This window comes from Apiotrichum porosum (genome assembly GCF_003942205.1).
Source record: "Apiotrichum porosum strain DSM 27194 chromosome Unknown scaffold_1, whole genome shotgun sequence".
Lineage (NCBI taxonomy): Eukaryota > Fungi > Basidiomycota > Tremellomycetes > Trichosporonales > Trichosporonaceae > Apiotrichum > Apiotrichum porosum.
Genome location: NW_021167108.1, coordinates 1,364,692 through 1,386,513, shown reverse-complemented (window position 1 = coordinate 1,386,513; position 21,822 = coordinate 1,364,692). Strand labels below are relative to the sequence as shown.

The following is a 21,822-nucleotide window of genomic DNA, read 5'->3' as shown; positions in this document are numbered from 1 at the left end:
ACATGAGAAATTATGCCAGCGCGCCCGTTGGTGGTTGTGAGTTTGTCGGAGCGCGTTATTACTTCTGTATTGTGTTGACCAGCCTGAAAGATGTCAGCTGAGGCAAAGGCGACAGCGTAGCTGAACAGCAAGGTAGGGGGTAAACAGTGCCGAGCACCTAGACGATGGTGCCAGCAGCAATAAGACTTGGGTCCAACTGCTGGCCGTCCGAAAGATGTGGGCACTGTGTAGCTCACTACACATGCCCAAACCGGTACCTACCAGTCCAATCCTTCCTCCAGTCCATCGCCCTTGGTCGCGCAGCTTCCACGGACACTCCACTCGCGTCCCTTCTCCTGGCCCGCAAGGCCCAGCTTGTCCGAGATCTCAGCTGGAGACAGAGCGCCAGCCACGTCCTGCTTGTTGGCAAACACCAGCACAGGAACGTTCTTGAGCTCATCCTCGGACAACATGGTCAGAAGCTCGGAGCGCGAGGTGGGCAGGCGCGCAACGTCCGCCGAGTCGATCACGTAGATGATCGCCTGTGTATAGTGTCAGCCAGTCGACCATGACATTGTGTGCCATAAAGGACGAGGAACAAGAGCAGCTCGAGCTGCGCACATGTGCTGCGCAACAGGAACCTCCATCGACAAGGGTGTGGGTGTGACGTACCTGCGTGTTCGCGTAATAACATCGCCAGTATGGGCTGCTGGTGTCAGATTATGCCTCATGAAGGGGTGGGCGTGCGTACCGGATGCTAGATTGTCCTGTGGGGTTGTCAACAAACGAACCTCGACGACGCAAACAACCAGACTCACCACCGAGATCCCACACTTGGAAGTTGATGTTTTTGTACTGCACCGTCTCAACGTTGAAACCGATAGCTGCGAGTTGTCAGTTGGGGAGCAGTCTTACCGACAGCTGTCCAACTTACTTGGGATGGTCGAGACGACCTCTCCAATTTGCAGTCGGTACAAGATGGTAGTCTGCACGTCAGCTTCGCGACCCCTTGGTTCCGAATCGCGGCTGCTGCCAGCGGCGGCCACCGCGGCAAAGTGCACGTCTCTGCAACTTGCAGCCAGCCAACGCCCGTCGCCGACAATATCGGAGGCAGCAGCTCCATTAGCGTCTCTGTCTCACCTTTCCTGCCGAGTCGAGTCCGACCATGAGGATCCGGACCTCCTTGTCCTTGCCCCAGAACGCGAGGGTCGAGAGCGACGAGTAGATCCTGGAAAGCGAGAGACCCATGGTGGGGCCGGCGCCGTGCGTGCGTGGGGGTGGGGTTGGCAACGGTACGTGCGCGGAGAGGGCTAGTGTGCCGGGTTGGTGGAGGGAGAGAACGTGAGCGGAGGCTCAGACGGCGGCGGCGAGAGAGAGAGATGGCGATTTGTGCTGAGCAATAGTGGAATGGACGAGACGGCCGGCCACGATGAGAGAGGAGCCCGACAGGGCACGCCGCGCGCCTCTGGCCAGAGCGGCGGAACCAAACTGGTGATGTTGTTTGGAAATGCCCATTAGTAATTGGGTCTAATGGACGCCTGAAACGCATAAGGCCGTCAGCTTTTGACAACCTGGGCCCCACGGTATGTTTTGCCGGGTGGAGGCCCAGAAATTTCAACAACACCACTCACTTATCCGCGACAATGAGCAGCGACACCGAGACCAAGGAGGAGCGCAGGGCCCGCAAGCAGGCCAAGAAGGAGGTAAGCGGAGACTCGAGAAGACAAAGCTGACAATCAGGCCAAGCTCGCTGCTGCCGAGCCCGTCCAGGAGATCAGGGAGGAGGTCACTGAGACCAAGGAGGAACGCAAGGCTCGTCGCAAGGCTGAGAAGGAGGTGCGTTGATGTGTGCTGGAGAATAATGTACTGTGGCTGACTTCTACAGTCCAAGGCTGCCGCCGAGACCAAGGTCGAGGGGCCCAAGGCTGAGGAGCCCAAGGCCGAGGAGACCAAGGAGGAGCGCAAGGCTCGTCGCAAGGCCGAGAAGGAGGTGAGTCGAGTTGCTCGTCTATCGTGTACGACCATTTCAGCCATGGCTGACTCGCACAGGCCAAGCGCGCTGCCGAGGACAAGGACGCCGAAGAGAAGTCTGATAAGAAGGACAAGAAGGACAAGAAGCGCAAGCACGACGAGACTGCCGAGGCCAAGACTGAGGCCACGGAGACCACCGACGTTGCCGCCGCTGAGCCCGAGGCCAAGAAGTCCAAGAAGCCCAAGGGAGCCAAGAAGGAGGTCAGCACCTCGGCCCCAGTGTTCTCGGACGAGGCTCTTTCTGAGCAGGCCAAGAAGGGTGAGCCATCAGTCTAGCACTCCCCACTTCACGGTTCACGTCAACTGACACTTTAGCCATCTGGTACGCCCAGCAGTACAAGGAGCACGGCGGCGCGGTCGCCGGCTCGGCGTGGAAGTTCAACAAGGCCCGTCAGGGCTGGCTCCTGCGCAACTTCTGGAACGCCGAGGAGGTCACCGAGTCGTACCTCGAGGATGTGGTGCACTACCTCAAGACCGTCGTCGGTGGTGCCCGCACGGGTCTCGTGGAGAAGGCACGCAAGTTCCTCAAGGGCGAGGAGGAAGTGAAGGAGGAGGTCACTGAGGCAAAGAAGGATGAGAGCGCTGCCGACAAGCCAGACGAGGCTATGGAGGTTGACGGCGAGACCAAGGAGCCTGTTGTCGAGGAGGTGGCCCCCGTCGCGCCAGACGCGTCGATCGAGGTTCGCCGCGCGCGTGCTGAGAAGCTCCTCGCCGCCATGGGCGAGGCTTAGACACTACTAGAGAGAGGGATGTACTATAGCTGCCATATACATAGAGGTTACGCTAACTGACAGTGACGTGCTTTGATACATGTTACGGTTCACGAGGCGTCGGCAGGCTTGCCCTGGGGTTGGGCCACTGCAAGGTTAGCTTGCTACTGACGGGATTGGTGGGGTGTGAACGAACCTCTAAATACGCTTCGTACAGGGGGTCCACGGCGGCGTGGACGCGCTGGAGGTGTCCTTCGACGCGTTGGATGTCGGTCGCCACACTCTGCCTCCTCTGAATGTCGGTATTACTGCTTCCACCTTGGGCTGCGAACGACTTTTGGAGGTTCTTCAAGTCGGCGAGGTTGCGTTCCAGTTCGCCGAGGGGCTTTTCCAAGTCACGAATCTTGTGCTTGAGGTCCTTGCGCGAACCGCGAGCCTCGGCGCATTGGCGCACCGTCATCCCACATGATCCTCCGCAGTAGGGGCACTTGGGCAGACTTCGGGCAGCCTTGCCAGTGAGTCGCGCCCTGTGGAGGGTGCTCAAGATGGCCCACACAGGCTCGTCTGGGCTGAAGCGTTTCATGGCCCCAGTGACGTCAGCAAGGTTGCCCTCATTGTAAGACTCACTCCTCAATGCTCTCAGCTCCAGCCAGGACGACGGGGCAGCGTGCGGCAATGTGCAACTTTGCACTGCCACAGATAATGCACCCCTGAACATCGTCGTCGTCCTGGCGGTTGGCTTTGTGACGTTTCTTGGAAGGATCCGAGTCGCTGTCGATTACGATTGCGTCGCCGTTGGTAGTTCCCTTGGTGGACCGGCGACGCTTGGGGGCGTTCTTCTCACGCTCACGCCTGTAGCGTTCGGTGTGGGCGTTGACCATGAGCGTGATTGCCATCAAGCCCTTCTCCTGTTCTTCCTTCTCAAGGACGGTGGCACGGATCTGCTTTTCAATTGTCTCGAGCTCGTTGAGAGGTGTCAGCTGCGGGCATTCAACCAAGGTGTGGTTCTGCTGGCACCAGTAACATGGGATCTCGGACAACTCGTTGGCCATGGCTGTCGCAGTGCCGGGGTGGAACCTGGACGAGTCTCCCAACTGGAGAACGTGGGTAGAAGACTCTGGCTGAGGTTGAGCGAGGCTGGGACGCGGCGTTTTATCGGATAAAGGAATAGCCGCACGAGGAGTAGAGGTTCCCGACTGGTGTCGTGGTGATGGTGCAGACGAGGGCAAAGCAGAAGCAGCAGCGGCCGCAGAGGAGGCCGCGCCGTTCACCAGAGGAGCAGCGACACCGTTGGTTCTCGCCGCAGGCAGAGTGCCGTTTGTCAACGGCGCGGCAACTGGGGGGCGCTCGACCTGCTGGACGGGCAGCCGTTGTGCAGGTTGTTGAACAGGTTGCTGAACAGGTTGCTGAACAGGTTGCTGAGCAGGTTGCTGATCAGGTTGCTGAACAGGTTGCTGAATAGGTCGCTGAGCAGGGTGCTGAACAGGTTGCTGAGCAGGTCGGTGTTGAACAGGTGGTTGTGCAATTTGAAGAGGACGTTGGGGAGGGTGTTGGGGAGGGTGTTGGGGAGGGTGTTGGGGGGGAGGATCGGCAACGGCTGGACGAGGCTGCGGAGCCTGTTGCTGAGCGGCAATGGCGTATGTGTGCGGTGGGGGGTATGTGTGTGGGGGCGGGGGCCGCGGGTATGTGTGTGGTGGTGCAGGCACATGGCCTTGCGCTGCCTGCTGGAAGACCGCCGGGCGTCCGACTGAGGACGGCACGTTGCGGACTCCTGGGCCTAAGCTGATGTAGTACTCGACTGTCTGGCGGACCTGGGGGATTGTAAAGTGGGGGTTTAGACGGCGGGCGGCCAACTGGTTGTCGGCCCACATGGCCAAATTGTCATAGGTCATGATGCGCTGTCTCCAGTCATTGTCGACATAGAGCACCCTGTTCCACTCCCGGAGCAGGTTCGGCAGATCCTTCAACAGTTCGCGCATCATTCTCAGAGTGTCGCGTGCGGATGCCACCCAAACCGCGGGGTCGTCCATGGCTGGTGGGTTGGCTGGGTGGGGTCCTGGCAGAACAGGTCGTGGCTCCATAGGCCAGTGGGGCTGGGGCCGTTGCTCAGGTTGATGGACCACAGCGCGTCCATTTGCCATTGGGCCAACAGGTTGTGGAGCAGGGACGTGTACCAGGGCGTTCGAAGGCTGTAGTTGCGGAGAGACCACGGGAACATCATTCGCCTTGTGTTGAGTGGTAGATGGTCCTGGTCCGGCCTCGCCCTCCTGCGGCTGGATGCCGGGCGTTGCAGCCGCTTGTTGTTGCAGACGGTACCGGGTCAGGAGGTAGCGCTCGTGGTTTGTGAGCTTGACCCTTCCAGTGACGGTCGTTCCAAGGAAGTGTCTCTCGTCGACACTGAGGTCTGCGAGGTTCTCCGGTACCGAGTCATCAATGAGGTCGTCGTCATCGTCACCATCAGAGGTGGCAGCGGGGGCGAAGTCGGTGTCGGAATCGACGATGATGCTGGCCGACTTGTGCTTGTCTTTTCCCTTGCCCTTCTTCGGCCGCCTTTTCTCAGCCAAAGTCAACGGGTCATTATCAATATTGTAGTTGACGGCCTTGCGAGCAGCTGCACGTTTACGAGGGCCCAGCTCAAGCTCTTTAGCCGCCTGGATAGCCTCTGCCTCCTCGGCGTGTTTGAGAAACTGAGCCCAGCTGTTGTCGTCGAAATCCGGGACGTCGGTCTCCTCCTCATCGGCGTCTTTGAGTCCGCCCGTTTTGGTCTCCCAGATGCGTGCAAAGGCGAACCCGCCCTGCTTGCGTTCGCTTTCGTTTTCCTCTGAGCCTTCCCTCGCATCCTTGGCTGCGCGTTGGGCCTCGAGCTCGGCCGCTTGTTCCTTCGCTTCCTGTTCAGCGCCTTCGATCAGCGTGTCGATCTCTTGAGGCGTCCAGAGGTGGGCCGTCGAGTCGTCATCGGCCATCTTGCTAATCTCCTCCGCGCCAAAGAGGATGAGGTTGTCGACCTCGCCTTCCTCCTTCTCATCGTTCATCTTCTGGACGACGAGGTGGTCGAGGACCAGCTTGCGCTTGCCCATGTTGATCATCTTTTCTGATTTGTCAGCGCGATAGTGCACTGTGTGCCACCCACCTTCAACGGAGTTCTCGGTCATAAGTTTGAACACCAGCACTGGTTTGGTCTGTCCATAACGGTGGCTGCGCGAGATTGCCTGGGTGGTCAGCTCGATGCCAGTCATTCCTTAGCTCACCTGAAGGTCCATCTGGGGATTGAAGTCTGGGTCGAAGAGGATCACTGTGCGTCAGGTATGGTAAAGACAAGATACCGTACCAGTATCGGCCGATGCGAGGTTGATACCTACACCACCAGCGCGGGTGGTGAGGAGGAAGATGAAGTAGTCCGAGTCTGGCGCATTGAACTTGTCCATGTCCTTTTGACGTGTTGCCTGGGCGACCTCACCATCGAGTCGCAGATACTTGTAGCCTTCGCCCCACAGGAAGTCCTCGACTGATTGGTGGTCAGTACACTCGCTCGCTCTCGCCAGCTCCCGGCTCCCAGAGCTCTCTGGCGGTGGATGCAGCTCCCCCTTAGGGCACTTACCTCGATCCAGTGCTATCTTGAACTGGGTAATGTCAGCATCAAATTCCGCCATCCTGCGCCCCCGCTCGGACATTGGGCACACACCTGGCTGAAGAGGAGGATACGGTGACCTCTTGCCTTGAGGCGTGGGAGCAGTTGTTTGAGGAAGAGGAGCTTGCCGCTGCCATCAACGAGGCGTTTGTGCTGTTCCTCTTCTGAGAGCTCCATGTTCTCCAGCTCGGGCTCGCATAGGTACGGGTGCTGGCATCCCTTCCTCAGCTGACGGGATGTCAGCGCGTCATTCGGTGTCGAGGGCATACAGTGAGCCCGGGTACGTACCTGCATGAGGAGATTCCTCGCGTGGCTAAGGTTAACCATGGTGGATGTACCCCGCGTGGGTAGCGCGATGGATGGATTTGACTATCTGAGAGGGATGGGATGGGGAGAGTGTGTGTTGGCGAAAGAGGTGCGCGGCCCACGAGGTGGTGGTCTGTGGTGGGTTGTGTTGTGATTGACATGGCCCCCGCCGGCTTCAAAACACGAAACGGACGCGCCAGACAAACAAGCAGTGGCAAGTGGGTGGCAGTTTGCTTCCGCGTCATATGGCAACAACAAAAACCCTAACCCCTTTCATCCATTCGCCTCCACAACAGCGGCCCGCCAGCGGTTGAGCGGTGACGACTCATGGCTACGACAAGGTATCACATCTGAAGACCGCACCGTACAAAAGGTCTATCAATCTCTCTTATATAATTTGATTCCCATTACGCCGAGATCTTAGCCGCCTTGAGCTTCTTGCGGAGCTCGGCGAGCTCAGACTTGATCGACTTGACCTGGGCGGTCTCCTTCTCAACATCACCCTCGGCGCGGCCGAGGCGAATCTCCTTGACAATCTTGGTCTGGGCCTCGAGCTTGGTCTCAAGCTCGCGCTCCTCGGGCGACTTGGCGGCGTCGACAGCGGCGGCAGCAGCCTTCTTCTTCTGGTTCTGAGACTGGGCCCAGTTGGCCTTGTGGTCGGCGGCGCCCTTGGGAGGAGGGGTGGCCTTACCGTTGGCAGCGGCAATGGAGGCGGCGGCAGCCTCCGAGGTGGGGTCCTGGAAACCACCGAACTGCTTCTGCCACTTGGCCTCCTGCTCGCCGTTGGTGTTGTCGATGCGCTTGAACAGGTGGGCAGCCTTGCCGAGCTTGTGGCCAGGGAGGATGTCGATCGAGAAGGCAGTGGGGAGCGAGCGAGCGGGGGCGTTGAGCTGCTCAATCATGCCGGCCGAGGCGGTGGGCATGAAGGGGTGGAAGAGGGCGGAAAGGAGGTAGATGAGGTTGACAGCGTTGAGGAGCACCTGGCCGCAGCGCTCGGGCTGGTTGGCGAAGAGAGCGTTGTCAAGACCGCTGTCCTGGAGGTACTGGTTACCACGGGCCGAGATGCTCATGGCGGTCTGAAGACCCTGGCGGAGCTTGGTAAGGTGCATGAACTCGCGGTACTCGGCCAGCTTGGTGTTAACGTCGGCAACAAACTCGGCGTCAAGCTTCGCGTAGTCCGAGGTCTCGGCAGCAACGTCAATCTTGACCTCGCCACCCTCGAAGCCCGCGGGGCCAGGAACGACCGAGTCGTACTTGGCGTTGACAAACTTGATGGCCTGAGAGTAGGTTAGCAGCTACCAGACGGATGGACCCGCAACACCTACGCGGTTGATAAAGTTGCCGAGGTTGGCAAGCAGCTCGTTGTTGACGGCCGCAATGAACTTGGACCACTGGAACGAGGTGTCGCCAGTCTCAGGGCGCTGCGAGAGGAGGTAGTAACGCCAGACAGAGGCGGGCTGGCCGGTCTGGGCGGCGTTGTTACCAAAGACTCCGATACCACGCGACTTGGAGAACTTGGTGTCCTCGTAGTTGAGGTACTGGGTGCTCGAGATGTTGTGGAGCTTGGTCCAGTTACGGCCGTCGGCGATGAGCATCGAGGGGAAAAGAACGGTGTGGAAGTAGACATCTGAACGGTAAGCAAAGATCGAACAAAACGTACTCACTGTCCTTGCCCATGAACTGGTAGAGCTGAACGTTCTCGGGGTTCATCCACCACTGCTGCCACTTGTCGGTGTAGGCCTTGGTCATGGAGATGTAACCGATCGGGGCGTCGAACCAGACGTCTAGAGGTCAGCAGTGTTGAACAGCAGGTGACTCACAAATGACCTTGTCGGCCAGCTTGGCATCCTCCTCAGCGTCGCCGACCGAAGGGACCTTGACACCCCACTTGAGGTCACGAGTGACGGCAGAGGGACGGAGACCGTCGCGCATGCGGGGCTCAACAATCTCGCCCTTCTCGGTGATGACGGCGTTGGTACCCCACTTGGCCTTGGCGCGCTGCGCCTGCATCCACTCCTCGAGCTGGGGCTGGATAGCGTTGAGACGGATGCACGAGTGGGTCGAGGGGCGAACCGAGAGCTTGTGGTTCTTATTCCTCTTGCAGCGAGGGTCCTTCAGCTCGGTGGGCGACGAGAAGGTAAGACCACACTTGTCGCACTGGTCTCCACGAGCATCGTCGTAGCCACACTGGGGGCAGGTACCCTCCACGAAGCGGTCGGCAAGGAAGAGCTTGTCGTCCTCGCAGTAGGTCTGGTCGGCGGTCTCGAGCTGCATGAAGCCGTTCTTGTGGATATGCCTGTAAATGTCCTGGGTGACCCTTACTTTGTCAGCAGCTGCGTTATTAAAGCAGCTGAGATAACTCACTCAGTCTGCTCGGGCCACGAAGTACGACCCCACTGGTCGAAGCCAATCTCAAAGAACCTACACGTTAGTCAGCGGCAAAGTGGCTCCACCTACTCGTAAACCTCAGTGTGCAGCTTGTTGAACTTGGTGGTGAGCTCCAGGGGCGTGATGCCCTCCTCGAGAGCCTTGGTCTCGGTAGCAGTACCGTACTCGTCGGTACCACAGACCTATATCCGTCAGCGGCTGTGCTCTCTCAGCCTCCATGGAGTGTACACACGTAGAGGGTGGGGTTGTTGAGGGTGCGGTTGTAACGGGCGAACACATCAGCCGAGAGGGTCGAGCCGATAATGTTACCCAGGTGGGGGACGTTGTTGACGTCTGCACAAGAAGGTCAGCACTTGGACGACGGTCAGTCGCGTGACTGGTACCCACAAGGGAGAGCGGAGGTGATGAGGACATTGTTCTCGCCCTCGACTGGGAGAATAGGACCGTCCTCCTTGTTGGTAATCTTCATGAGGAGGCCCTCGGCCTGGCGGATATTCCTGTCGGACATGGCTGGGCGATTAGATGGAGTACTTGCGTGGCTCCACAGGAGAGTGATGAAGGGGTGATTAGAGAGTGGTGAAGAGAACACAACAGATGGCGAGCAATGACCCGCCCAGTAGTGCCAGCCCGCAGCGGCGGCTTTGAGCGACTCGAAATCGCCCCCCGCCCGTTTTGATCAGCGCGGCGGAAAAGGCAAATGGCGAATTGGAGCCCCGCGTTTTGAGTTTTGGGCGGCACCAAGATTTCTCAACAACGACGAGCTGGTAATGGCGCAACAGGACGGCTTCAACAACACCTTCACGCTTCATACACACCCACGCACAATGTCCGCCCTCGCAGCAAGGAGGGCCGCTGCCGCCGCCATGGCTTCTACAAAGCCTACGCTTCCCCAGCAGTCGGCACCTGAGCCCAAGCGCCAGGCATCGCCACCGACTCCCGAGCCAGAGTCCGACTCGCCTGTCGCCGAGTCCCAGTCCGAGTCCGAGTCCGAGTCCGAGCCCGAATCAGTCGCCTCTGTGCCCGCGCCGTCGAACAAGCGCCGCAAGATGGAAAAGAATATGGTGAAGGCGGGCAAGCCTTCTCCCAAGCCTGCTTCATCCAGCCGATACTACGTCGCCCCCGAGGAGCCTGCAGAGACGCCCAAGCGTTCCCGCAAACAGCGTCGTTTCTCCCCCAGCGCCGCTATTGGGAGTGACGATGGGTTCTCGGGCGGATCAAGCGAGGACGAGGATGAGGATACCAACGATATGGATACCGAGGGAGCCGTTACGCCTTGGTCAGGTGCTCAGAGCCCCCGTGTGATGGACCCCGGCCCGTCGAGGCAACAGAAGTGAGCTTGATAGCGTGTTCCAATGCTAACCTTTCAGCGTTCCTACTCTGCGTCCCGGTAGCTCGACGTTCGCGGCAAAGGAGGGTATGAACCTGGCCCACATCAAGGAGGATACTCTGAAGGCGGCTGGCATGGAGATTCCTGGGCCAGGTGTGGTTGTGGCCCTCGGTGAAGATGAGGTGGGTATTACCCTACGTTGAGATCTAACCCAGCAGTCGTTGCTCATCGCCGGAACGTACATTCTCACTCCTTTGAGACACTCTACGTCTCTGGTCTGTACCACACTGAGGACTGCTACCGAGTCCATCGAGTCGTACCCCGTGTTTGCGCCGACATCCCACCCCATCCCCGTCCTGACTCCCGAGGTGGATGAGGAAATGATGCTCGAGTCGCCCATGCTCTCGCAGCTTCGCCTTCCCAAGGCCCTTGTTACCAACGAGTCCACATCCATCTTCCTCATTCAGGAGAACCGATGTGGTATTGACGGTCTCCGTGGCGACGTTGTCCCCGGATTCCAGAACATTTGGCTGGGTGACAAGGGCGTGTGGGGCTTGCACGGCGTGCACCCCGTCCTCGGCTCGACCTTCACCCCAGTGTATCCTCATGTCACGCCCTCCTCGTGGGCCCACGCTCTCGACAGCCTGCGTGATACCGACGACATGGTGGATGACGATGAGACTCCTCCTCCTCAGGACCGTGTGCCCGTCGTGCTCGTCAAGGGTCCTAAGCGCAGCGGCAAGTCGTCCGTCGCTCGTGCGGCTCTCAACCGCTTGCTCGACACGTACGAGCGGGTCGCCTGGCTCGAATGTGACCTGGGTCAAGGCGAGTTTGGCGCCGGTGGCTCCGTCGGCTTGTGGGTTCTCGACCGCCCAGTCTTTGGTGCTCCTTTCACGCACCCTCGCGTCCCCGAGCGGGCCTACTTCCTGGGTGAACTGAACCCCAGCTCGTGCCCCGACGAGTACATGGCTGCCATCCATGCGCTCATCGGCCACTACCAGTACGAGCTGCAGTACCCTCCTGCGCTCCTCACTTCCGGTGGTAGGAAAACCGACTCGATTCCCCTCGTTGTCAACACTCAAGGTTGGGTCAAGGGTCTCGGCGAGGACCTTATGCGCGCCATCGAAGGTGCCGCAGAGCCGACCCACGTCTTCGCCTTTGAGATGGAGAATGGTTGGAATACCAGTCCTGTTCAGGTCACCTCGGAGCTCCCTGGCCCATGGGACAAGCCTGCTCTCGCTGGCGCCACCCCGCCCCTGTTCTTCACTCTCGAGGTGGCACCTTCTTCGCCCCTCCAGGCGCGCTACACTGCCGCCGACATGCGCTCCCTCACCACGATTGCTTACATGCACGCCCGCCTCGGTACTCCTACCAGGTGGGACTTTAACGCTCCGCTCTTCGCCGTCCGTCCGTACCTCGTCAAGCTGGGCGGCGACGGTGCTCTCCAGCGCGCCTTCCTCTCCGGCGAGGGCTCGGACGCCATCTCCCCAGCCGACCTGCCCTTGGCCCTCAACGGAAGCCTGGTAGCCCTCCTCGAGGACTCGACCGCCGCCGAGGAAGACATGTATGTTTCTGCCCGCGTCCCCCCTGCCGTGGACGACGCGACCTTCCTCGGCCTGGCCCTCGTGCGCGCCGTTCGCCCGGACCCGACCGACAGCCACATCGAGCTCCAGCTCCTCACTCCTCTGGGAAGCGCCGAGCTCGCGCGCGCCAATGCCCTCGTGTGCAACCGCGCCCTCGAGCTGCCGGCGTGCGGTCTCCTCGACTGGCGCGAGCGCGTGCCCGGCGGCGGCGTCAGTGAGGACGGCCTGGCCGGCTATAGGTGGGACGACGTGCCGTTCTTTGACGCGTCTGGTACCGACGCTGTGGGCGGTGACAGGCGTAGGTTCAGGAGGAACATCCAGCGCAAGGGTGTGTAGAGCAGTGTCCCTTGCATGTCATCTTGTTATTCTCATCGCTGGGTTGAGAGGAGGCCGATAGAGTTCATGAGTGGCACTGATCAGACTGACGAGTGCGGCACATTGGAGGCAAATCGGTGCAGCCAACAGCAGTGCCGAGTGAAACACTGTTCTCGCTCTCAGGTGAGAGTCCAGAACATGGCAGCGACGCGAAAGACAAGCTGGTGCGCGCCTGACACCTCGAACACTTTAGCATGTGGAATGGCCGGCCTGTGACTGGCTGAGACAATGCGCAGCAGGCGGCGAGAGGCGCCTGTAAGGGAAGTGATTGCGTCAGCGGAGCGACGTGGACGTGCGGACGGCAAACGTCAACATGAGTAACGACAACAACGATACCGCCTGGCACAAGGCCAAGCTTTGGGTGATAGTCAGTCTGCCTGCATGCATCTCTGTCCTTCTTCCAGTCTGCCGATCCTCTACGTCTCTGCTGCTCTGCGATTAGGGCACGACCTTGCCGATAACGTTGTAGCGCTGCCACATGTCAGCTGAAGCCACACTTGCTTGAAACAGCTGCGCGCGCATGAACACCGTGCCAAACCAGCTCGGACGTCACTCGTATGTGCCGAGCTGGGTCGGGTCGGTCACAAGCGAAGTAGAAGCTCCTCATACGGCGTCCAGCTCGCCCCAAATCACGCCTTCTCTCACCTTCTGGAAGAACGTCTCCCACCCGTCCAGAGTCTTCATCTGGGCCTCGTTGAGGGGCGAGTAGTCTGCGACAGCGTCCTTGGGGTCGAGCGAGGACATGCCTGGGAAGAGTTAGCCATGACGCGATGTGGGCGGGGGCAGGAGGTCCGCGAGCATGGGGGCTCAGGCTCAGGCAAAGTACACAGAGTCTGCCGGCGGTTCATGACCGTCACATCAGGAGGTCAACAGCTACAGCTTGATGGTAACAAGAACCAAGCTGCGCTAGCCAACACACCGGCAACTTCTCTCTCCCACCACGCAGACTCCCACCACGCAGACTCCCACCACGCAGACTGAACTCACCAAGACCACGGCTGGCGTCCTTGCCGGCAAACACATTGTACCCCGATCCCTTGCCGTACATCTCGGTCTTGGCCGACACGTCGTACACGTTGCCCTTGATGGCGACGTAGATGGGCTTGGACGCGTCCTCGCCGTTGTACTGGGCCAGGTCGGCGACCGAGATGGGGTCCGACTGGGGTGACATCAGCGATTTGTTATTGCGAAGAGCGACGAGGGAAGACGTGACCGCATGTCCTGGCAATTAAAGCGACGGCCTGCATCCACGCTTCAAACACGGCCAACTGGGGTGCTCGGCGGGCGCGGTACACACCTTTGGAGGGTTGAGGTTGGTAGCAGGGGCAGACATGATGGACGCTTTGGGGAGCTTGGAAGCGGGCGCGGTGTCCGAAGTCGACTTGTTGTCGGCGAGCTTGGCGGCAGGGGCGGCGGCAGGCGGGGTGTCCGGGGCCGAGATGATCTTCCAGAAGGCGGCAGCTGAGACGATACCGAGGCCGACGACGATAAGAGTTCTCCAGTTGGTAACGATGTCGTACCACATTGATTGTGTGAAGAAGGTGGACATTGCCGAAGGATGGGTGGCCTGGTGAATGGCGGTCGGTGGGTGGGGACCGGGCGCTTATGGCCAACGCCGAGCCGCCGGAGGCAACGTATCCGAGTGGCGCAGCATCCGCACGCTCGGTGCTGCCATCTCCAGCGGTCCAGTCGGCGTCGAGCGTACAATGCACAGGAAGCTCAGGCATGGGAACACACCGGCATGTGATAATAAACAGGTACATGCATAGAGCGTGGGATACATGTATACGGCCGGTCCACTGTCAGATCTATCACAATGTCCTCTAGCCAGCAAAAGGACGACTCGCTTCGACCGCTCTACTCGTCGGAGGAGCGCTGGAACAGCTCTGGCGACGGGTAAGTGCATGTACAGGAAACAATACCGGTTCGACTCACTCATAATGTCGGCCATCGTGAGCTTCATGTTCTTGACGCTGCTGCCGTTGAGCGCCGCCTGCGCGAGCTCACGCTTCTGCGTTTGCAGGGCAAGGATGCGGTCTTCAACCGTCTGGCCGATAGTGAGCTTGTGGATGTTGACGTCGAGCTTCTGGCCGAGGCGGTGGGCACGGTCAAACGCCTGGTCCTCGAGGGCTGGGTTCCACCACATGTCCATAAGAACAACGTTGTTGCAGCACGTGAGGTTGAGACCTGAGAGTTAGATGTGTGGATTAGCGAAGACGAGCTCACCTGTACTTCCGGCTTTGAACGATATGAGGATGACGCGAGTCTCCTTCTTGGTGCGAATCTTTTCAAGAACCACGGCGCGCTGGTCGGCCGTAAGGGTGCCGTCGTAGCGGACATACTTGATCTTGGCCTGCACAAGGAATGGCTCGACGAGGTCGAGGAAGCTGGTAAACTGCGAGAACACAATCGTCTTCTCGGTGCTGTCGCTGCGCTCGTCGATGTCACTGAGCAGTTCAAGCAGTTTACGGATTTTGGCACTCGAGGGAGGGAGAACAGGGTCACAGTCTCCTCCCTTGGCCTTGACCGCAATCTCGTTGCACTCGGGACACATGCTCAGTTTCTGGTCGTCGAGGCTGCCAGGTCAGACACACATCGCCAGGAGCTGGGTACTCACACAACAAAGCAGATCTCGCACTTCTTCTCAGAGGCGACACCAAGGCCCGACAGAAGATCAGCAAGCTCATCAGCCTGGTCAGCCTGGCTGTTCTCGAGTGCGTCCACGTCATAAGCCAGCGCCTTGGTAACAAGCGCGGGGTGATCACAGGCTGAGGGTTAGTTCCGACGAATATATGGTAACCTACCCTGGCGGAGACGTAAAAGCATGGAGAGGACGGAAGTGTAGTTGCTCATGGCCGAGCCGTTGCGGAGGAACTTGTTGAACGTGAGGGCAGTGCGTTGCTCAAGAGCATCGTAGAACTGGCGTTCCTCCGCATCAAAGGTGCACTCGACGACCTCGACACGGCGCTCGGGAAGGTTGAGGATGGGCTTGCCGTCTGCCTGTCAGCAGGCGTCGTTCAGCAGCAACTCACTGATAGTGGCATCCTTTGTCCTGCGGAGCATGATGGCCTTGAGAATGATATGCAAACGCTTCATGGCGACACCGGTGCGTCCAGCCTTGACCTCGGACGAGACACGCGAACGGAACGTCTGCCAGTTGTCAAGTGGACGCGCACGGAGAAACTTGAAGAGCGAGTAGAGTTCCTCGACGTTGTTCTAGTGGGTCAGTTGCATATCAGCGACCTTGACCCACCTGGATGGGAGTACCAGTGAGGCACCAGCGGTACTTGGCCCTCAATTCGACTGCGGACTTGGCCGCGGCAGTCTTGTGGTTCTTAATGTTCTGTGCCTCATCTGTGGTGTGAGCTTATGGATTTTATATGTTAGCTTACCGATAACAACACGTAGCCACTTGACGTCAAAGAGCGCAGCCCTGCGAACAGCCTTGGTGGCCTTCTTCTTTCCCTTGCCTTTACCCTTGCCCTTGCGAGGGGGGCTGTCGCTGTCGCTATCGCTGTCGTCCGAGTCGGACACGGCGTTTGCGTTTGCCTGGATAGACTTTTCAAGAGACCCAAACTCGGATGAGAGGACCTGGAACGTCGTGATGACGACGTCAAACTTTTCAAGATCCTTGCCACCTGATTGTCAGCTATCGGGCGGGGATCCATACCTCACTCGTTGTACGCTTGGGACCGTGGTGCGTCGTGACCTTGAGGAGACCAGTCTTGGTCTTGGTGCGGACTTCGGTGGCCCACTGCTCCATGACTGCGAGGGGGGCAATAATGCTGATGGGTTAGCTGTTGAGCTTGTGTCATCGGGCCACCCACAGAGTTCCACCCTTGTAGACCTTCTTCTCGGCAGGAGTGTGCCTCCCCTCGACGATACGAGCCAGAGTCTGAACGGTCTTACCGAGACCCATGTCCTGGGTGGATCAGCATTTGTCTCCGTGAACAAAACACTCACGTCTGCAAGGATTCCTCCATACTTGCGCCCAGACTCGCGCTCACGCATCCAGCGGGTACCACGGACCTGGTGGGGCATGAGCCTCATGCCGTCCGCGAACCCCTCGACAGTGTCGTCGCCCTCGTCGTCGCCACCTTCCTCGCCGTCACCGACTGCACCAGCGAGGAGCTCGCGCATCTGTTCCTCGGGGTCACCACCACAGCGCTCAAAGTCGGCGGCCGAGTACTGGGCGGCACCAATGTCAAAGTCCTCGCCATTCTCCTCGACTTCCTCCTTGTCACGCGCGACGACGTTCTGGGGGATGGGGATTGGGACTGGCGCCGGGCCGCTCTTGGGTGCAGTGCGTTCGTCGGTCCATGATGGCCAGCCGTCGTTGCGGTAGTTGGCAGCGCGGTCAAAAGCACTGGCTCCACTTGGACGGCCGCCAAAGGCGCCAGACGAAGGCTTGATGTAGGACTCCATACCGCCGCGGTTGCCGCCCTTGCGAGAAGCTCCTGCTGGGCGAGAAGGTGTAGACTTTTTGGCAATGCTGGCTCCAAAGCCAGAGTCAAAGTCAAATGCGTTGGCGGGGGCCGCGACGTTTGCAGATTGGGAAGATGCAAGAGGGGGAGGGGGACGTTGGCCGACAAACATTGGACTTGAAGACCCGTGCGAGGGCGCCGCACGCCGATTATCGGTCCTCTTCTTGACGGGCGAGTCCGTCAAGTCGATCAGTTCCGCATATGGGTCGAGGCGAGATCGCTGGCTCATTGCAGACAACAGCGTTCAGCGAGCAGTGCCGAGAGTGTGTGTAGACGGGTGTGTGGGTATGCAGGAAAGAGAGTTGGCATGAGCGGCTCGCTCCCAAAGTGTTGTTGACATCACAGGGTACAGCATATAAATCTCCTTACGTAATGCCTTTGGTTTCCCTTCTCAACCTCCGGACCTGAAAGCAAGATGTCCATCGGCCGGTCACTTTCGTCGTCGTCTTCAACCCATTCACCTCGAGCTGCACGCCCACAGCAGCGCCATGCCCGTCTCCGTCTTTGTCGGCATTCCGCGCATTGCAGCGGGTGTCCTCGACGCTGCCGCACCCCGCGTCGCCACCGCGTTCGGCCTTGGAGCAAGGCGCGCGCCACCACCACTCTTCTCGCGCGCCCTTTCGTTTTCGGCTGCAGCGGCGACCTGCATGCTGTGTCATGCATCGAGGCAGGCTGCCAGGCGGAAACACGCACTGCGTAAAGTGAATTCCCTCACTGTCCGGCTCCTCTCGACGTCCGTGGTGCGTCGTCAGGCCTTGGATCCCAAAGAGTCAAAGGTATGTTGCCCCTGCCGCCAAGAGGTTCGCGTACCTCTTTGTGCTCATGTCACAGCCTGCACCTGCCGAGGAGATCCACGAGTCGCCATACACGCTCCCTAACGCGCTTACACTTGCGCGTATTGCCTCGTGCCCATTTCTGGCGTACTCGATCGTACACGGCAACTTTGAAGTGGCCACCGGCCTTCTCGTCGCTGGAGGGTTCACCGACTGGGTGAGGCTGAGCGAGCTGTGGATGGGGGGCTGACGGCAGCTTGACGGATATCTCGCGCGCAAGTGGAACCAAAAGTCTGTGCTGGGATCCGTTCTTGACCCTATGGCGGACAAGACGCTCATGACCACGCTCGTGGTCACCCTCACGTACAAGGGCCTCCTTCCTTGTAGGTGCCCCTTCTGCAGCTTGGGACATGTTCTGCGTCTAACAAAACAGTGCCGCTCGCCCTTCTCATTTTTGGACGTGACTTCGCGCTCTCTATGTGGGCGATGTACGTGCGATACATCTCGGTGCCTCCTCCTGTAGGTTTTGCTTTGGGCGATCGTCAACTAACCCATTCTCAGAGGACGCTGAAGCGATATTTGGACTTGTCTGTGCCGACTGCAGAAATCAACGCAACCCAGATTAGCAAGGTGAGTTTACCCTTAGACACGGCTAAGCTGACATCAAGGTCAACACTGCCCTCCAGCTTGTCCTCATGGGTGCGACAACGGTTTCGCCGCTCATTTCCGCTGCGTTCGTCGCCCCTTCTCTCGAAGCTCTCCAGTGCGTACCTCTTTTGCTCCCCGAATGGCTTGACACAGTGACCTGGTTCTATATGCTTCAAACCCTCGGCTGACGCCCACAGGTGGATTGTGGCTGTGACGACCATTTGGAGCGGTGTCAGCTACCTCGGCGCTGCTGGCTTCAAGATGTTGAAGCCGCCCAAGTCCAAGCCAAAAGCATAAAGGCATGGCCAAACACATATAGCAGGAGATGCAGACACGCAGAAGCCACACATTGTTACAGTTGCATGCACACGACTGACCGCGACTGACCGCGACTGACCGTGTCGGCAGTCGCTTAATGCCAAAAATCGCGCAGCCAAAAACAGCAGACTTGTATGACGTCACGATCGGGCGGCGTGGCAGGCAGCGTTGATCAAGAAGAAGTCGCCACCTGGCGGCAGTTAATATCGCGGTCTGGACGTGTCACGCACTTTTCCCGTTGTACTCTTCTGCCGTTCCAGTTCGCACATCTCACCACTCAACGCACCCATCCAGCTCCAAAGCCATCTCTCGACCCGTGTACATACCCAGGACCATCTCCGCCAGCACGCCCAAAAGCTCTCGCCCTGCACCCTGGCCACCGCGTTTTCCCCGAACATGAGCCTGCCCCAGGTACGCTGCGAGTCGCCACCCAAACCCAACGGCCAACGGCCACCATGCTGACCCCTCCTTCGCAGTACTACTCCATCCTCGGCATCCAGTCGACCGCCACTAGCGAGGACATTCGCCAGGCGTACCGCAAGGAATCGCTCAGGACGCACCCGGACAGGCTCCCCGGCACCGCTACCGCCGAGGAGCGTCGGCGCGCAACGGAGCGTTTCGTAAGTGTTCCGCAGCCCCCAGGCAGGCACATTCGCGTCATGGACCCCGCGACGCTGACCGCACCACCTCACAGCAAGCCGTCGCCGACGCCTACTACGTCCTCTCTGACCCGGGCCGTCGTGCCGAGTACGACCGCATCTTCCGGTCACGCCCGGCGTCGGCATTCGAGACCTCCACCGACCCGGACGCACAGGAGCGCGCCTCGTCCAACTTCTTTGAGGAGTTTGCTCGTTTCTTCACTGCCGGAACGGGTACGGCCTCTGCCGAACCCGGTTCGGCGAGCGCCGGCCCATCTGGTGGTCGTACGGACGAGAAGGACGACGAAGGGGCACCGCACCGCCCGAATGCCGAACACGTCTTTGGCGATGTATTTGAGGACCTGTAAGTGGACCTCAATCGCAGCGACGCCGTGAGGTGGATGTGGTGTGTTCCCGTCCTCACCTCGCAAGGCCTTCCTTTTCATGCTTTTGATTGTCACAAACTGACACGTCACAGTCTCGAGCCAGAGGTCGCCCACGTCCACAAGACCTGGACATATGTCGGCGGAGCCGCGGGCGCTGCGCTCGGCTTTATCGTGGCCAACGCCGCGGGTGCTGTTGCAGGAGGTGAGCTACCGGACTGTGAAAGAACCTAACCAGCCAGCCTTTGCTGGATCCCAGCTCGGTCGTGTACGCGACGCGAAGGGCAAGCCCGTCGCGCAAGTCTTTGCTGGCCTGCCCATGTCCCAAAAGACCCAGGTAGGTGTTGACAGACGTGTTTTTGTCCCACCGATTCACTGACATGTTCAGATCCTCCGCGCGCTCGCGTTCAAGGTCTTGGGTACCATGCAGTAGGCGACACCGAATAGCCTCTACCCTCTTGCCCGTCTCATCTCGATCCGTTGTTCTCAAAACTAGTCTTAGGTATCTAAAAAGAGCGACACACCCACCTGCGCTCGGATGTCGTATGTATCGTCTACACACGCAACGTGGCTGGCTGCCACCATATCGGATCATGGTACAGGTCACTACATTGGGGATATATACAGCACTACTAATGACCTTAATTTCGTCTTACTAACAAGCTTGAGACTTCTACTAACGTGGCGTAAAGTGCGGTACTCTACAGGATTCGAGGGCTCGCTCATGGGAATATCACAGCTCTATCTACAGAACGCTCTTTCATGTGGTTGGCGGGGCTTGGAAATCTTGAAAACACAAGGGGGGGAGGTGACTGCGGATACCAGAGACTTGATGTTGAGAGTTGATTTGATCACTGAACCGTTTCGAGCCTGAACTGCTCGGGAGAGATCATGGAAGCGTACTCTTCGAGGGTGTAGAAGTGCACGTTGGCCATGGCTGCCTCGATGTCGAGACGTGGACCTTCGCGCTTCATACGACGCCTCCCCCACCCTTTATCCTTTTCGAGGTTGGTCCGGATGGCATTCTTGATTGCAGTCCTGGCAGCGTCGGGGTTGTCGTCAGCTGTGCCGATTACGTCTGGCACGCCAACAATCGTGCACGCGACCGAGTGCCGAAGGATATCGCTCGAGAATGTGTCACACAGGCGCCAGGCGAAGTCTTTGGCCTTCGCAGGGCTCCAAAGAGAGGTGGTAGTGACAGTAAAGACGATCTCCTGGAGTTCCGGGCGTTCGGCAATGAAGAGGGCGGCGTCGAATAACAACATCTCCTTGGTATTGTAGCGAAGGTTGAGAACAAGTCGACGAGTCTGCTTTGGTACCCAGATAGGATGTTCTCCATCGGGGCAACTTTTGAACCAGATGCATTCCTGTTCTCTGGTACAGTCGACGAAGACGATGAGATTCGTGGCACCAGTGGAAACAGACTCATCCATATCGAGGTAGTGGAGAGAGTACATGGCCTCGGAGTAGTATCGCGCAGTTTCGAGGTTGGGCATACGGGGGAAGTTGTTATCCATCAGGGCAATCAGCACCGGCCCATCGGGGACGTCCAGGACCTTGATGCGGGAAAGGTTGTCACGAGGCGGTTTGTTGTCGGTGTTATGGGCGACAGACGCGTCTCCTCCCGAGTATGCGTTGGAGGCGGAGGCCCTTTATGAGCGCTGGGTCTTCTTCATACGGTATTGATGCTTGTAGAGATCCCAGAACGCCGGAATACGGCTGCCTTTGGGGTCGCAAAACGAAAGGCGAACGGCATCCCGAGGCATGTTTTTGAGATTGTAGACGGCAGTCAGACGCACATGGTGGGCGAGAATGTGGTCCACTTGGTCGCAGACTTGACGACCAGTGCCACGCAGCTTGAGAAGGGCGTCTCGATCGGCATAGGAGAGGATGGAGTCGAACAGGTGAGGATAGCTGCTGTGAGGGAGGCAACCGCTTTGCGCTGGCGGGAGGCCAATGTGTACCATGGCCAAAGGGATGTGTTGAAGTTGATGGAGTGGGTGATGACAAGGTTGGACCAGGAAGAAGGTGGTCGAGTCATCCCACGGAACCAAGTAGTGGATCAGCGGGGCGCAAACGGGTCGTCTCACTGCCAATGTGGCACAATGGCAGGCTCTGATCGTGGTCGCTTGGAAGGGCCACAGACAACTTCTCTCAGCAGCCAACGGGTATCCAGGCAGATGCATAGCGAACCTTTTCAGGGATGATCAGGCATGTCGTGGTACGGTGACATGTGGGGGGTCCAACTATG

The 21,822-nt window shown here is 58.9% G+C and overlaps 10 protein-coding genes across 10 annotated transcripts; 4 read left to right on the top strand and 6 right to left on the bottom strand.

The window, feature by feature from the left end:
* Positions 1 to 58: 58 nt before the first annotated feature.
* On the bottom strand, positions 59 to 1,227 carry ARF3 (Arf GTPase arf3; the record flags this gene model as incomplete). The annotated part of the gene is made up of 7 exons (XM_028616318.1): positions 59 to 83; positions 262 to 521; positions 652 to 685; positions 731 to 746; positions 798 to 863; positions 914 to 965; positions 1,120 to 1,227. 7 exons carry the CDS (start codon positions 1,225 to 1,227, stop codon positions 59 to 61), a joined length of 561 nt encoding a protein of 186 aa, XP_028480175.1.
* A 395-nt stretch (positions 1,228 to 1,622) lies between these two features.
* EHS24_000489 (uncharacterized protein) lies at positions 1,623 to 2,741 on the top strand (the record flags this gene model as incomplete). The annotated part of the gene is made up of 5 exons (XM_028616317.1): positions 1,623 to 1,682; positions 1,720 to 1,815; positions 1,865 to 1,969; positions 2,029 to 2,269; positions 2,326 to 2,741. 5 exons carry the CDS (start codon positions 1,623 to 1,625, stop codon positions 2,739 to 2,741), a joined length of 918 nt encoding a protein of 305 aa, XP_028480174.1.
* Positions 2,742 to 2,830: 89 nt separating this feature from the next.
* EHS24_000488 (uncharacterized protein) lies at positions 2,831 to 6,675 on the bottom strand (the record flags this gene model as incomplete). The annotated part of the gene is made up of 11 exons (XM_028616316.1): positions 2,831 to 2,854; positions 2,917 to 3,289; positions 3,348 to 4,016; positions 4,073 to 4,336; positions 4,515 to 5,811; positions 5,851 to 5,929; positions 5,969 to 6,012; positions 6,049 to 6,225; positions 6,319 to 6,340; positions 6,403 to 6,576; positions 6,637 to 6,675. The coding sequence occupies 11 exons, from the start codon at positions 6,673 to 6,675 to the stop codon at positions 2,831 to 2,833; spliced, it is 3,162 nt and encodes a 1,053-aa protein (XP_028480173.1).
* A 386-nt stretch (positions 6,676 to 7,061) lies between these two features.
* Positions 7,062 to 9,550, bottom strand: EHS24_000487 (uncharacterized protein; the record flags this gene model as incomplete). The annotated part of the gene is made up of 8 exons (XM_028616315.1): positions 7,062 to 7,931; positions 7,980 to 8,281; positions 8,319 to 8,438; positions 8,475 to 8,971; positions 9,019 to 9,075; positions 9,112 to 9,224; positions 9,275 to 9,375; positions 9,430 to 9,550. 8 exons carry the CDS (start codon positions 9,548 to 9,550, stop codon positions 7,062 to 7,064), a joined length of 2,181 nt encoding a protein of 726 aa, XP_028480172.1.
* A 316-nt stretch (positions 9,551 to 9,866) lies between these two features.
* On the top strand, positions 9,867 to 12,288 carry GRC3 (Polynucleotide 5'-hydroxyl-kinase grc3; the record flags this gene model as incomplete). Its single annotated transcript, XM_028616314.1, has 3 exons — positions 9,867 to 10,372; positions 10,410 to 10,551; positions 10,588 to 12,288. The coding sequence occupies 3 exons, from the start codon at positions 9,867 to 9,869 to the stop codon at positions 12,286 to 12,288; spliced, it is 2,349 nt and encodes a 782-aa protein (XP_028480171.1).
* Positions 12,289 to 12,765: 477 nt separating this feature from the next.
* On the bottom strand, positions 12,766 to 13,876 carry EHS24_000485 (uncharacterized protein; the record flags this gene model as incomplete). Its single annotated transcript, XM_028616313.1, has 4 exons — positions 12,766 to 12,798; positions 12,973 to 13,073; positions 13,315 to 13,486; positions 13,625 to 13,876. The coding sequence occupies 4 exons, from the start codon at positions 13,874 to 13,876 to the stop codon at positions 12,766 to 12,768; spliced, it is 558 nt and encodes a 185-aa protein (XP_028480170.1).
* A 308-nt stretch (positions 13,877 to 14,184) lies between these two features.
* EHS24_000484 (uncharacterized protein) lies at positions 14,185 to 17,040 on the bottom strand (the record flags this gene model as incomplete). The annotated part of the gene is made up of 11 exons (XM_028616312.1): positions 14,185 to 14,213; positions 14,263 to 14,514; positions 14,554 to 14,903; positions 14,945 to 15,095; positions 15,132 to 15,323; positions 15,360 to 15,543; positions 15,581 to 15,681; positions 15,720 to 15,957; positions 15,998 to 16,112; positions 16,155 to 16,249; positions 16,291 to 17,040. 11 exons carry the CDS (start codon positions 17,038 to 17,040, stop codon positions 14,185 to 14,187), a joined length of 2,457 nt encoding a protein of 818 aa, XP_028480169.1.
* Positions 17,041 to 17,299: 259 nt separating this feature from the next.
* EHS24_000483 (uncharacterized protein) lies at positions 17,300 to 18,529 on the top strand (the record flags this gene model as incomplete). The annotated part of the gene is made up of 6 exons (XM_028616311.1): positions 17,300 to 17,587; positions 17,643 to 17,801; positions 17,841 to 17,967; positions 18,018 to 18,214; positions 18,253 to 18,347; positions 18,430 to 18,529. The coding sequence occupies 6 exons, from the start codon at positions 17,300 to 17,302 to the stop codon at positions 18,527 to 18,529; spliced, it is 966 nt and encodes a 321-aa protein (XP_028480168.1).
* Positions 18,530 to 18,946: 417 nt separating this feature from the next.
* Positions 18,947 to 20,004, top strand: EHS24_000482 (uncharacterized protein; the record flags this gene model as incomplete). Its single annotated transcript, XM_028616310.1, has 6 exons — positions 18,947 to 18,961; positions 19,027 to 19,170; positions 19,245 to 19,552; positions 19,667 to 19,776; positions 19,814 to 19,908; positions 19,960 to 20,004. 6 exons carry the CDS (start codon positions 18,947 to 18,949, stop codon positions 20,002 to 20,004), a joined length of 717 nt encoding a protein of 238 aa, XP_028480167.1.
* Positions 20,005 to 20,422: 418 nt separating this feature from the next.
* EHS24_000481 (uncharacterized protein) lies at positions 20,423 to 21,453 on the bottom strand (the record flags this gene model as incomplete). The annotated part of the gene is made up of 2 exons (XM_028616309.1): positions 20,423 to 21,221; positions 21,371 to 21,453. The coding sequence occupies 2 exons, from the start codon at positions 21,451 to 21,453 to the stop codon at positions 20,423 to 20,425; spliced, it is 882 nt and encodes a 293-aa protein (XP_028480166.1).
* Between the last annotated feature and the right edge of the window lie 369 nt (positions 21,454 to 21,822).